Source organism: Arachis duranensis, chromosome 2, assembly GCF_000817695.3.
Source record: "Arachis duranensis cultivar V14167 chromosome 2, aradu.V14167.gnm2.J7QH, whole genome shotgun sequence".
In the NCBI taxonomy this organism is placed as follows: domain Eukaryota; kingdom Viridiplantae; phylum Streptophyta; class Magnoliopsida; order Fabales; family Fabaceae; genus Arachis; species Arachis duranensis.
Genome location: NC_029773.3, coordinates 82,552,843 through 82,567,953, shown reverse-complemented (window position 1 = coordinate 82,567,953; position 15,111 = coordinate 82,552,843). Strand labels below are relative to the sequence as shown.

General features: G+C 37.9%; 1 protein-coding gene across 1 annotated transcript; it reads right to left on the bottom strand.

Moving 5' to 3' along the window:
* Positions 1-11,078: 11,078 nt before the first annotated feature.
* Positions 11,079-13,219, bottom strand: LOC127743810 (BEL1-like homeodomain protein 5). Its single transcript, XM_052255990.1, has 4 exons — positions 13,134-13,219; positions 12,566-12,710; positions 11,380-11,451; positions 11,079-11,242 (listed from the first exon to the last, which is right to left on the bottom strand). The coding sequence occupies exons 2-4, from the start codon at positions 12,673-12,675 to the stop codon at positions 11,155-11,157; spliced, it is 270 nt and encodes an 89-aa protein (XP_052111950.1). The 5' UTR covers positions 12,676-12,710; positions 13,134-13,219; the 3' UTR covers positions 11,079-11,154.
* Between the last annotated feature and the right edge of the window lie 1,892 nt (positions 13,220-15,111).

Here is a 15,111-nt window from a genome sequence, read left to right as displayed (position 1 = left end):
AGGCAGTTCCCTCTATTCTTTGCTTATCTGTCAGCCACATATTTGCATAGAATTCCTGGACCATGTTTCTTCCCACATTCATCTCAGGATTAGCTAGGAATTCCCAGCCTCTGTTTTGAATATGCTCTTGGATCTCCGGATATTCGTCTTCTTTCAGATCAAACTTAACTTCCGGGATCACTGATCTTTTGCACACAATTTTGAAGTAATGGTCTGCATGTTCTTTGGTGCAGAACCTCTCATGCATCCAAGGTAGTTTTGGATTGTTTTTTTTTTGTCTCTTGGTATGGTTTGTTTTCCTTTAGGGGCCATGATCTCGGTCTTGTTTTAGCTCAGTGATCACGAAAAATCACACCAAACTTAGAGGTTTGCTTGTCCTCAAGCAAAAGAAAAGAAAGAAGATGAATAGAGGGAGAGAAATATTCGAATAATGGGTTAAGGAGGTTGGCCGAATGTGTATTTAAAAGGGAGGGAGGGAATAGGTTTCGAATTTTTAGAAAAAGATAAGATAGAAAGATATGATTGATAAAAGATAAACATGATATGAAAAAGATAAGATTTTAAAATTTAAAAGATATGAAAAAGATATGAGGAAGTGAAATCTGAATTTTTGTTAATGCATCTAAGAATTACAAAGATTTGGAAAGATAAATGAGGTTTAAAAATGTTTTGAAAAAGAATTGAAAAAAATTGAAAAAGAATTAAAAAGGATTTATAAAATTATTAATGTTTGGAAATAGAAATTGAAAGATGAATATTTGTAACATTTTATGTAGAAAATTATGAATTAAAACATGAAAATTCGAAAAAATTTGAATTGGAAACGAAATTACCTCCTTCTTGCTGTTCTGGCGTTAAAAGCCCAGAATGATAGCCATTCTGGCGTTTAACGCCCAGCCAGGTACCCAGGCTGGCGTTAAACGCCAGAAATCTTTTCTTACTGGGCGTTTTTCTGAACGCCAGGATGCTGCTGTTTCTGGCGTTAAACGCCCAGAATGCTGCCCATTCTGGCGTTTAATGCCCAGAATGATACCTTTACTGGCGTTAAACGCCCAGAATGATAGCCATTCTGGCGTTTTAACGCCTAAAATGCCTCTTTGCTGGCATGTTAACGCCAGTGAGCTCTTTTTTTCCGTGACTCCTCTGCTTTATGTTCAGAACCTTCATTTCTTTGTATTATTTACTGAAATGTATTATCAAACATGAATAAAAAATTAAATAAACTCATATAATTGTTATAAACATCTAATTTTTGCTAATGGCTGGGTTGCCTCCCAGCAAGCGCTTCTTTACTGTCTTTAGTTGGACTTTATAGAGCTTTAATCTAGTCTCAGTCTTGAGCATTCTTGCTCAACATTGCCTTCAAGATAATGCTTGACTCTCTGTCCATTAACAATGAACTTTTTGTCCGAGTCAAGATCCTGAAGCTCTACATAACCATATGGTGACACACTTGTAATCACATATGGTCCCTTCCACCGGGATTTAAATTTCCCAAGGAACAATCTGAGCCTGGAGTTAAACAGCAGAACTTTCTATCCTGGCTCAAAGACTCTGGATGATAGCTTTCTGTCATGCCACTTTTTTGCTTTCTCCTTATAAATTTTGGCATTTTTGAAAGCATTGAGTCTGAACTCCTCTAGCTCATTCAACTGGAGCAATCTTTTCTCTCCAGCTACCTTAGCATCAAGGTTTAGGAACCTGGTTGCCCAGTAGGCCTTGTGTTCCAGTTCCACTGGCAGATGACAGGCTTTTTCATACACAAGTTGGTATGGAGAGGTTCATATAGGAGTTTTGAATGCGGTTCTGTATGCCCACAGAGCATCATCCAGACTCCGTGCCCAATCCCTTCTACGGATACTTATAGTCCGTTCTAGAATTCGCTTTAGTTCTCTATTTGAGACTTCAGCCTGCCCATTTGTCTGTGGATGATACGGAGTTGCTACTTTGTGGTTAATTCCATATCAGATCAGAGCAAAGTCAAGCTGTTTATTGCAGAAATGAGTGCCTCCATCACTGATCAGTACTCTAGGGACACCAAACCTGCTGAAGATATGCTTCTGGAGAATCTTCAGCACTGTCTTAGTATCATTAGTGGGAGTTACAATTGCCTCTACCCATTTAGATACATAGTCTACTGCCATCAGAATATAAATGTTTGAATATGATGGTAGGAAAGGCCCCATGAAGTCAATACCCCATACATCAAATAATTCAATTTCTAAGATCTCTTGCTGAGGCATGGTGTAACCGTGAGGCAGATTACTAGCTCTCTGGCAACTGTCACAGTTACGTAAAAACTCTCGGGAGTCTCTATAGAGAGTAGGCCAGTAAAATCCACATTGGAGAACCCTTATGGCTGTTCGCTCATCTCCGAAATATCCTCCATATTGTGATCCATGGCAATGCCATAGGATCTTTTGTGCCTCTTCTCTAGGCACACATCTACGGATTATTCCATCTGCACATCTCTTAAAGAGATATGGTTCATCCCACAAGTAGTACTTTGCATCAGAAACCAATTTTTTTTGTTTGCTGCTTACTGTACTCTTTGGGTATGAATCTCATAGCTTTATAGTTTGCAATGTCTGCAAACCACGGTACTTCCTGAATGGTAAAGAGTTGCTCATCCGGAAAGGTTTCAGAGATCTCAGTAGGAGGGAGGGACGCTCCTGCTGCTAGTTCTATCTGGGACAGATGATCGGCTACATGGTTCTCTGTCCCTTTTCTGTCTCTTATTTCTATATCAAACTCTTGCAGAAGCAACATCCATCTTATGAGTCTGGGTTTTGAATCATGCTTTGTGAGGAGATATTTTAGAGCAGCATGGTCAGTGTACACAATCACTTTTGATCCTACTAAGTAAGATCTGAACTTGTCAATGGCATAAACCACTGCAAGCAACTCCTTTTCTATGGTTGTGTAATTCTTCTGTGCGTTATTTAAAACATGGCTAGCATAATAAATGACATACAGAAGCTTGTCATGCCTCTGTCCCAATACTGCACCAATGGCATGGTCACTGGCATCACACATTAGTTCGAATGGTAATGTCCAATCTGGTACAGAAATGACTGGTACTGTGACCAGTTTAGCTTTTAGAGTCTTAAATGCCTGCAGACACTCTGTGTCAAAGACAAATGGTGTATCAGCGGCTAGCAAATTGCTCAGAGGTTTTGCAATTTTTGAAAAATCTTTTATAAACCTCCTATAGAATCCTGCATGTCCCAGAAAGCTTCTGATTGCCTTAACATTGGCAGATGGTGGTAATTTTTCAATTACCTCTATCTTAGCTTGATCCACCTCTATTCCCTTGTTTGAAATTTTGTGCCCAAGGACAATTCCTTCAGTCACCATAAAGTGACATTTCTCACAGTTTAAAACTAGGTTAGTCTCTTGGCACCTTTTCAGAACAAGTGCTAGATGGTCAAGGCAGGAGCTGAATGAGTCTCCAAATACTGAGAAGTCATCCATGAAGACTTCCAGAAATTTCTTTACCATATCAGAGAAGATAGAGAGTATGCATCTTTGAAAGGTTACAGGTGCATTGCACAGACCAAATGGCATCCTTCTGTAGGCAAATACTCCAGATGGGCACGTGAATGCTGTTTTTTCTTGGTCTTGAGGATCTACTGTAATTTGGTTGTAACCTTAATAGCCATCCAAAAAGTAGTAGTATTCATGACCTGCTAGTCTTTCTAGCATCTGGTTTATGAATGGTAAAGAAAAATGATCCTTTCTGGTGGCTGTATTGAGCCTTCTGCAGTCAATACACATACGCCACCCTTTAACTGTTCTTGTAGGAACCAGTTCATTCTTTTCATTATGCACCACTGTCATGCCTCCTTTCTTGGGGACAACTTGGACAAGGCTAACCCAGGGGCTATCAGAAATAGGATAAATAATTCCAATCTCTAGTAACTTAGTCACCTCTTTCTGCATCACTTCCTTCATAGCTGGATTCAGCCGCCTCTGTGGTTGAACCACTGACTTAGCATCATCCTCCAATAGGATCTTGTGCATGCATCTGGCTGGGCTAATGCCCTTAAGATCACTTATGGACCACCCAAGAGCTGTCTTGTGTGTCCTTAGCACTTGAATTAGTGCTTTCTCTTCCTGTGACTCTAAAGCAGAGCTTATGATTACCGAAAAAGTGTCATCTTCTCCCAGAAATACATATTTCAGGGATGGTGGTAGTAGTTTGAGCTCGAGTTTAGGAGGCTTCTCCTCTTCCTGAGGAGTTTTTTAGAGGTTCTTCTGTTTTCTCTGGTTCCTCCAGATCAGGCTGAACATCTTTAAAAATGTCCTCTAGCTCTGATTCTAGACTTTCTGTCATATTGACCTCTTCCACTAGGGAGTCAATAATATCAATGCTCATGCAGTCTTTTGATGTGTCTGGATGTTGCATAGCTTTGACAACATTTAACTTAAACTCATCCTCATTGACTCTAAGGGTTACCTCCCCTTTTTGAATGTCAATGAGAGTTTGTCCAGTTGCTAGGAAAGTTCTTTCTAGAATGAGAATTGCACTCTTGTGCTCCTCCATTTCCTGCACTACAAAGTCAGTGGGAAAAGCAAGTGGCCCAACCTTGACAATCATGTCCTCAATTATGCCTGATGGAGTTTTAATGGAGCCATCAGCAAGTTGGAGACATATTCAGGTTGGTTTGACTTCTTCAGTCAAACTAAGCTTTTTGATAGTGGATGCAGGTATTAGGTTGATACTTGCCCCAAGATCGCATAAAGCTGTCTTGGTACAAGCATCCTCTAATGTGCATGGTATCATAAAGCTTCTGGGATCTTTAAGCTTCTCTGGTAAGCTTTTTTAAAATGACTGCACTGCATTCTTCAATGAGGAAAACTTTTTCAATTTCTCTCCAATCCTTCTTATGACTTAAGATCTCTTTTATGAACTTAGCATAAGAGGGTATTTGCTTAAGTACCTCTGCAAAAGGAATATTTATTTTAAGAGTCTTGAGATAGTCTGTAAAGCGGAAAAATTGTTTATCCTGTTTTGCTTGGCAGAGTTTCTGAGGATAAGGCATCTTGGCTTTATATTCTTTAACCTTAGTTGCTGCAGGTTTATTTCCTACAGGAGTGGTTGGAGAAGTCTGCTTAAGGGGGTTGTTATCAGCACCTGCAGGTGTCTGATCCCTTATTGGTGTTTGAACGCCAGGATTGGGGGCTAGATGGGTGTTTAACACCAGATTGCCACCCTTTTCTGGCGTTTGGACGCCAGAATTGGCCATCCACTGGGCGTTTAACGCTAATTTTTCACCATTTTCTGGCGTTTGAACGCCAGAATCATTCCTCTCTGGGCTCTTACTGTCCTCAGAGGGATTTTTGGGCAGTGGCTTGGTCATCCTCTGTCAGTTGTTCCTTTCTTGGCTTTCTGCTGTCTTGAGTTGAGACATTCAATGTCTTTCCACTCCTTAAATGAACAACTTGGTACTCTTCTGTTATCTGTTTAGATAACTGCTGTCTTGTCTGATCCAATTGTGCTTCCATATTCTTGTTAGAATTTTTAGTGTCTTGTAGCATCTCCTTAAATTCTGCTAACTGTTTTGTTATAGAAAATAGTTGCTGATTGAATTCAGCAACTTGTTCTGGAGGACTAAGTTCAGTGGACACTACTTTAGCCTCTTCTTTCATGGAGGACTCACTACTTAAGTACAGATGCTGATTTCTAGCAACCGTATCTATGAGCTCTTGAGCCTTTTCAATTGTCTTTTGCATGTGTATAGATCCACCAGCTGAGTGGTCTAGAGATATCTGGGCCTTTTCTGTAAGCCCGTAGTAGAAGATGTCTAACTGCACCCATTCTGAAAATAATTCAGAGGGGTATTCCCTTAGCATCTCTCTGTACCTCTCCCATGCATCATAAAGAGATTCATTATCCTCTTGTTTAAAGCCTTGGATGTCCAGCCTTAGCTGTGTCATCTTTTTTGGAGGGAAATATTGATTCAAAAATTTGTCTGATAATTGTTTCCATATTCTTATGCTTGCTGTGGGTTGGTTATTTAACCACCTCTTAGCTTGATCTTTTACAGCAAATAGAAACAGTAACAATCTATAGACATCCTGATCTACTTTCTTATCACGTACTGTGTCACCAATTTGTAAGAACTGTGCCAGAAACTCAGTAGGTTCTTCCTGTGGAAGACCGAAATACTGGCAATTTTGCTGCACCATGATAATGAGCTGGGGGTTTAGCTCAAAGTTGCTGGCTTTGATGGGGGTATACAGATACTACCCCCATATGAAGCAGTAGTGGGGTTAGCATATGACCCCAGAGTCCTTCTGGACTGTTCATTTCCACTTAGGTCCATGATGGAGAAAGGGAGATGACGTGGATTGTAAACAAAGTTTTTTTTGAAATTAAAGAAATTAAAATAAAGTAAATAAAAAAATTAATGCAAATTTTAAAAATTAAGAAAATGAAAAGAAATAAAAGAAATTAGAAAACTAAATTAATTAATTAATTAAAAGGATTTGAAAAAGATATGATTTTAAAATTTTAAAGATTGAAACTTTCTTAACAAGAAAACACCAAACTTAAAATTTTCAATCAAAATAATAAACTAAGACATGTAGTTCAAAAATTATATATATAAAAAGAAGAAAAAGATTTTGAAAATTTTTATAAAAGATTTTCGAAAATTAAAAAATGAAAATTGAAAAAGAATTTGTTTTAAAAAAAGATTTGAAAAGATAAATTTCTAAAATTGAAATTTTAACTTGACTCACAACATATATATGTATATATATATATATTGAATTTAATGAGGAAAGAGAAAAACAATAAAATGACACAAAACTTAGAATTTTTGGATCAGAACAAAGAAAACAAACAAGAAAACTTTGAATGTCAAGATGAACACCAAGAACAAATTTTGAAAATTTTTAAGAAAATAAAAACACAATGGACACCAAACTTAAAAATTTTTATACTTTGGACACTAATAATTCGAAAATCCACAAGAAAAACAAAGAAAGACACAAAACAACAAAAACCAAAGATCAAACAAGGAAAATAAACAAGAACACTTTGAAGCTCAAGAAAGAACTAATAACATGTAATTAAAAATATGAAGAAAAATAAAAACATGCAATTCGAAAAATTGAAGGGAAATAATAAAAAAAAATGCAATTGACACCAAACTTAAAACATGAATTAAACTCAAACAGAAGACTCAAAGAAAAATTAAAGATTAATAAAGAAAAATAAGATTTTTGAAAGATTTTTGAAAAGAAAATAAAAGACTCAAATTTAGTGACTCTAAACCAAAAAGATAAATTCTTCATAATCTAAGTAACAAGATGAACCGTCAGTTGTCCAAACTCGAACAATCCCCAGCAACGACGCCAAAAACTTGGTGCTCGGAGTTGTGATTTACACTTTTCACAACTCCGGTGCAACTAACCAACAACTGCAATGGGTCGTCCAAGTAATACCTTACGTGAGTAAGGGTCGATCCCACAGAGATTGTCGGCTTGAAGTAAGCTATGGTTTTCCTGTAACTCTTAGTAAGGAGATTAGTGATAAAAATGATTTTTGTTTGTAAAAAAATAGAAGAGCATGAAATGAATAATACTTGTTGTTCAGTAATGGAGAACAGGTTGAAGTTCAGAGATGCTCTGTCTTCTGAATATCTGCTTTCCTACTGTCTTCTTCTTCCAAACACGCATGGCTTCTTCTATGGCAGGCTGTATGTTGGTGGATCACCATTGTCAATGGCTACCATCCGTCCTCTCAGTGAAAATGGTCCAGGTACAGTTTCTGTACGACTAATCATCTGTCGGTTCTCACTTGTGTCAGAATAAGATCTCTCTATCCTTTTGCACACTGTCACTGCGCCCAACATTTGTGAGTTTGAAGCTCATCACAGTCATCCCATCCCAGATCCTACTCGGAATACCACAGACAAGGTTTAGACTTTTTGGATCTCAGGAATGCTACGAATTGTTTCTAGCCTCTACCATGAAGGTTCTGATCTCATGGGGTTGACTGCTCTTTTGTCAGGAGATGCAAATCAAACTCATGGATTAGAAACCCAAGAGATATGCACTCAAGCTATCGCCCAATGACTACGTTGAGCTCAGATAGAACGGGAGTGGTTGTCAGGCACGTGTTCATAAATTTGAGAATGATGATGAGTGTCACGGATCATCACATTCTTCATATTGAAGTACAAGTGAGTATCTTAGAATAGAATCAAGCGTGATTGAATAGAAAACAGTAGTAATTGCATTAATCCATTGAAACACAGCAGAGCTCCTCAACCCCCACCTATGGGGTTTAGAGACTCATGCCATAGAAGATACAATATAAAAATGTAAAAAATGTCATAAGTCCCAAAATAAATTTCTAAAAGTAGTTTTTATACTAAGCTAGTAACCTAGATTTACAGAAAATGAGTAACTAAGTGTAGATATTGCAGAAATCCACTTCCGGGGCCCATTTGGTGAGTGTTTAGGCTGAGCTTCCAAGCTTCCACGTGCATGTGCCTCAAATTGGAGTTAAACGCCACCCTGGGTGCCAAAATAGGCGTTTAACGCCAAGAAGTGTGCCAGTTCTAGCGTTTTACGCCAAAAAATGGTCTCTAGCTGGTGTTTAATGCCAGTTTAGGCGATCAAGTCTCGAGAAAAGTATAAACTATTATATTTTTCTAGAAAGTCCAAGATGTCTACCTTCCAACGCAATTGAGAGTGAACCGATTGGACTTCTGTAGCTCTAGAAAATTCACTTTGCGTGCAAGAGGGTCAGAATCCAACAACATCTGCAGTCCTTTCTCAGCCTCTGAATCAGATTTTTGCTCAGGTCCCTCAATTTCAGCTAGAAAATACCTGAAATTATCGAAAAACGCACAAACTCATAGTAAAGTCCAAAAATGTGATTTTTTCATAGAAACTAATAAAAATATAATAAAAAGTAACTAAAACATACTAAAAACTACCTAAAAACAATGCCAAAAAGTGTATAAATTATCTGCTCATCAATCTCCTGTTGCAAAAGTGAGTGCCTTGATCACTCACGATTGCTCGTGGTGATCCAAAGTGACAGATAATATAATTTCTAACAAAAGAGACAACAGTGTTAGCATCATCAGTACGGGCAGGAATTGCTTCCACCCATTTAGAAACATAATCTACAGCTAACAATATGTATAAGAAACCATTAGAGTTTGGAAATGGACCCATGAAGTCAATGCCCCAAACATAAAAAAATTCACAGAACAGCACAAGCTGCTGGGGCATCTCATCCTTCTTCGATATATTATTGGCATGGAGAGCAGAATTTATAAAAGGCGGCAGCATCCTTAAAAAGAGTGGGCCACCAGAATCCATAGTCTAATATTTTTATAGCTGGTCTTTTGGCGGAATGGCATGCCTCCAAAATTGACTGGAATTCTGATTGAGGCAGATACCTTCTAATTATCTGGTCAGCACCATACCTCTATAAATATGGGTCATCCCATATATAATATTTGGATTCACTTTTCAGCTTGTCCCTCTGGTGCTTGGTAAAATTAGGAGGGAAGGTATGAATAACTAGATAATTAGCTGTAGGTGCATACCAAGGGACTACTTCAGATAGTGCTTGAAAGCTATCAAATGGAAAAGCATCGTTGATAGGAGTGGAGTCATCCTTGATGTGCTCAAGGCGACTCAAGTGGTCTACCACTAAATTCTAGGAACCACTCCTATCTTTAATTTCTGAATCAAATTCTTGCAGTAACAATATCCAACGCATCAACCTTGGTTTGGAATCCCTTTTAGCTAATAAATATTTTAGAGCTGCGTGGTCTGAGTACACCACCACGTTAGTACCAAGTAAGTAGGCTCGGAATTTATCAAGAGCAAAACCAATAGCTAAAAGCTCTTTTTCAGTGGTAGTGTAATTAGACTAAGCAGCGTCTAATGTCTTAGACGCATAAGCAATTACAAAAGGGTCCTTACCTTCGCGCTGAGTCAGAGCCGCTCCTACTGCATGCACTACAAGAGACATGACAAATAGCGGCGGTTTTTTTTGGAATTTGCGGCGGTTTTTAATCGCCACGAAATGAAATTCCAGCGGTTCCACAAGCGTGGCCTATTAGGGGGTGGAGATTTGATTTTTGCGGCGGTTTTGAGAAACTGCTGGCACAACCGCAGCAAATCAAATAATTGATTTTGTGGTGGTTTCAGAACCGCCGCTATTCGATCATTATATTTTAAAAAAATCTGCGGCAGTTTTGAACCGCCACAGATTTATGTCCATTGTTTTAAAAGAATGCGACATGATTATATCACATACAAAGCGAATGTAAATGACTTGCTAGCATAACCTTCTCTTATAATAAAAAAACAAAATTATATCACCATTCATGCACATGAATAAATTCATGAAGCCATTTCACAATTTAAGACAAAATAAAACTTTTGTCAAAGAATAAAAAAAGCATACTTTAATCTCTTTTATCATGATTCCTTGTTCTAACTGCAAAGCAAAATAGTGCAGTTATTAGCTAAACTACTTAATAATGCTTGTTGAACTCATCTCACATTCCAATTTAGACTTCTTCTCTCGGCTCCATTGTTCTTCATTGGTTGTTGACTCCATTTCAAGTTCCATACATTAGTGAGACTCTTGTTGGTTCTCAGGAATCAAAGAATGCATGTTGAACTTGCTTTGAGTCCCCTCCATTTCTCTATGCTGTTGGCTGCTGGAACCATCTTCATTAACACAAACTCTCTCATGTTCAGTACTAGGGTGATTGTTGCTATTGTTCTTGTTGGCACCTGTTGTGCCTTTTGTTTCAAGCATGTGTATTTCCTCAACCATTGGCTTTCACACTCGGACTCGAGCATTTTTGAACCAATAATTCAACACCTACATTAATCAGTTTGTTACATATTTAGAGTGTCTTCTGTTAGTAAAAACTAAAGAGAAATGTTTCTTGTACTCATTTTTCGTTACATAGTAACAAGTATTTATACTGACTAGTCCCATTCCTTTGCATGGGATGAAATTGAAAATAAAAATGCTTACTTTATGACACTGTTTAAAGCTATCATATGATAAAATAGACCCCCTTTCAAAAAAGCTAACATATGAACATTGTAGATTACAAATTCAATGAACTGAATATATTTGAAGACCAACAAATAAAATTATGAATTTGAAAGGAATAATCCTCCACCTGCTTTCGCGAAAGACCTCTGTGTTGCCAACATGTGTTTATCCGTGTCTGTGGGGTAACTGAAATGAAATTCAAACAAAATAAATAAATAAATAATAAAACACTGTAACAAAAATTCAATGTCCTTTTATTTCTTTTTCTAATAGAATGGAATAAAAGTCAAAGAAGAGAAATAAAGAAACAAAGAGAAACATACGGATGAAGAAAATGCTCGAATAACCATGCTTTGTGGGGATACATCAACTTGGACATACAAGAAGACTCATAGCTGAATGTTGATACATGGAAATAATCCACAAATTAAATGCACATCACTTAGTTTATCAGTTAATGACACATTTTATTTATATTCTTATAGGAAATGTAATTGGGGAGAATGAAAGATTCCTGAAGTAAGTAACTTTACTACAAACACATTTTTCAAGTATTAAAGAATAGAAGTACTAAAGATATCCATCCAAAATTGAGCTGCCAAGCTTAGGCATACTATATTACACATTTTTCAACTTGGACATACTATATTGTTTTTTGTCAACATGTAGAAAGATATTCAATTGAGCTGCCAAACTTTAAAACAAATAAGTACTAAATCAAGCAATTTTTCACTATGAAAATTTATAAGATATGATTTGACATCTAACTAAAAGAAAGGGAGAAGCATCTAACGGAATAAGGAAGCAAACATTGGAAAACCTATGAATGGTTGAACAATGAACATTTTATAGAACACAATTAGTCTATGCATTAAGAATCTATAATCAAGGATAATTAATTATTTTAGTTTATATTCAACTGGATTTGTCATATTTCAGGAGAAATGGTCATATATCTCTCTCTGGCTTCTTGGTGTCTTGTAATTTATAACATCAAATACAAACACCAGAGCACGATGATAATATATAAAACCAATTCATTGTTAGGATGATTGGACCTTACTGGTTTCCTCTTTTATTCTTCTACATCAAATTTGCCAAGGATGGAAAAATCAAAGTCTTTGGCACATTATTTATCTATTTATTTTTTTAAAAAAGACAAGACAAGAGCCACAATTCAATAAGAAACAACATATTAATACAACCATAGAAAGGAACACCTCTTTATATTCCACAAGGGAGGAACAAAATGATGCAACTCTAAACCAAAATAGAAAATCATGAAAAAAAAGCTAGAGAAAAAATAAGATAAATTGAATCAGATATTAAGAAAAAGATGCAATTATGCACCCCAAAATTCAATATTTGTTAAATGCTATATAGCAGATAATGCAGTAAAAACAAGAGGCTTTTTTTCCATTGTTGACAGATAATATGCCCAAATGAAAAAGATAATAAAGTAAATCATATAAAAGCATGTGAATCATGTTAAAGGGAGTGAAAACCAACCCCCTCTTGCATGAAAAGGAGCCTTGCCTTCTTTTGTTGGTAATCTGGCCAAGGAGATAGAGAAGAACCACTCTCGGTTCTCCAATCTGCTTTATTCTCATTTGCACCATGGAACATCGAAGATGAAGAACCTGAACTTCTTTTGCTGCAGCCTCAGTTTGATTATCGACAGTGATAACATCAAGTGAAAAAAGAGCATGTTTTGCGAGATAAATTTTTGGAGGCTAAACAAAGAAAGTGAAAAGTTTAAATTTAAACCCTTACCTCTCCGAAATTGAAACAGGGGAACAAAGGTTTCAGATAAATTTATTTACTTCTACTTAACATTCTTTTGAAGTCTTCTCTTAACCCAATTAAACATGAGGCATAATCTGAATCAAAATCCTTAACTCTAAACAACTACAATTTAACTGAATTAATCAAATATATAGATAAAATCTGAATGAAAATAACCTGAAAGCATAATGTGAACCAAGAAGATATACAAATCTTGAGGAAAATAAGATTCTAATTTCGTAAGTGATCAAGAATGAAAACAAGAAAGAAAGAGTAATGTGGAAGTACGAACCAGTGACAAGGAAGAGGCTGCGATAACTCAGATTTGCTGGAGGAGAGGGGAACGAACCACAACGGTGAGAGGAGGATGTCTGGGCAGCCACGCGACTCAGAGATGGCACAGACGTGCACGGTGGATGCGAGAACAGGGGTGGGTTACGCACACCGAGGATGAGGAATTAGGGATTTCACGCACTATAGAGTAGAGGGAAACGGTCGACGACGGTGAGAGGAGGTTGGGTCGGTAGCCACGCGACTCCACGGAAACACAGCGGTGCACGGTATGTTTGAGCACAGGGGTTCTTACGCTTCCACTCTCCTATCGCAGGTTCCTCTTCTTTCTGATTTTGGGTATTGAAGTGATTTAGGGTGAAATCAAAGTACTGGGTTGGGGTTTGCGGCAGAATTTCATTGAATCGACATTAATCCAGTTGATTCTGCGTCACAATGAAAAAATCGGATGCCAATCGCAGCTATTTGGAAAACTTGCGGCAGATGGAGAAACCGCATGCAAATTGCTGCCGCCATCTTCCGCGTATCTTGTAGTGATGGTTGGAGGCGTCACACATAATCTCAAAAGGCTGGCTCCAGTCTGGTCCTCTCACAATTGGGGCTTGAGTTAAGGCGATCTTCAACTTATCAAACGCTTCCAAACAGTCCTTACTCAGCTCGAATTCAATATCCTTCTATAGCAGTCTGGATAAAGGTAAAGCTACCTTACTGAAGTCCTTGATAAATCTCCGATAAAAACCTGCATGGCCAAGGAACGAACGGACTTCCCTCCCGGAGGACGGGTAAGGTAAACTAGAAATGACATTTACCTTTGCTGGATCTATAGAGATACCAGTATTAGAGACAACGTGTCCTAGAACAATACCTTGTTTAACCATAAAATAACATTTTTTAAAATTCAATACAAGGTTCGAACTAACACACCTGTCTAATACTTTAGCTAGACTATCCAAGCAAAGGTTGAAAGAATCACCATACACACTAAAATCATCCATGAAAACTTCCATACAGTCTTCAAGAAGATATGAGAAAATGCTCATCATGCATCTTTGGAACGTAGCCGGTGCATTACATAAGCCAAAAGGCATTCTCTTATATGCATAAGTTCCGAAGGGACATGTAAAAGTAGTTTTCTCCTGATCTTCAGGAGCTATATGAATCTGAAAATATCCAGTATACCCATCTAAAAAGCAGTAGTGTGATTTACCTGACAAGTGATCAAGCATCTGATCGATGAAAAGCAACGGGTAGTGATCCTTGCGAATAGCCTGGTTGAGGCGCTTGTAATCAATGCACACCCTCCAGGTATTCTGCACTCTAGTTGTTATGAGCTCTCCTTGCTCATTCTTCACTGTTGTGACTCCAGACTTCTTGGGCACCACTTGTATTGGACTGACCCATTCGCTATCTGAGATGGGGTAGATGATGTCCGTTTCAAGGAATCTGGTCACTTCCTTCTTTACAACCTCCAAGATAGTGGGGTTAAGCCGCCTTTGAGGTTGATGAACGGGCCTTGCTCCCTCTTCTAAAAATATCCGATGTTCACAAACTTGGGGCTGATGCCTATTATATCTGCCAAGCTCCACCCAATTGCTTTCTTGTGTTTTCTCGGCACACTAAGCAGCTGCTCCTCCTATTGGGAAGTGAGTTCCATTGCAATGATGACTGGAAGCTTCTGATTATCCTCAAGGTACACGTACTTGAGGTGGGGTGGAAGGGGCTTCAGTTCTGATTTCTGCTCTTGGCTAGGCACTTGATCATCTGGAGCTGTGTGTGGTAGTATGATATCTTCAGGAAGCTCAGAGGGCTTCCCCACACTTGCATCTTGCTCCATGTGAATCTCTTCTATTTATTTCTGATGGACTAGAGCCACGACCTCATCAATAATATCACACTGGAAAATGGAGTGATCTTCCGGCGGGTGTCTCATAGCTTCATCCAGATTGAAGCTCACTATTCTGCCATCTATCTCAAAAGAG

Coding starts and splice junctions, on each gene's coding strand:
- LOC127743810 (XM_052255990.1), bottom strand. CDS start 12,675: ATGGTGCAAATGAGAATAAAGCAGATTGGAGAACCGAGAGTGGTTCTT. Junction 11,452..12,565: donor TCCTTTTCATGCAAGAGGGG/GTTGGTTTTCAC, acceptor ATCAACATTCAG/CTATGAGTCTTCTTGTATGT. Junction 11,243..11,379: donor TTCGAGCATTTTCTTCATCC/GTATGTTTCTCT, acceptor ATTTCATTTCAG/TTACCCCACAGACACGGATA.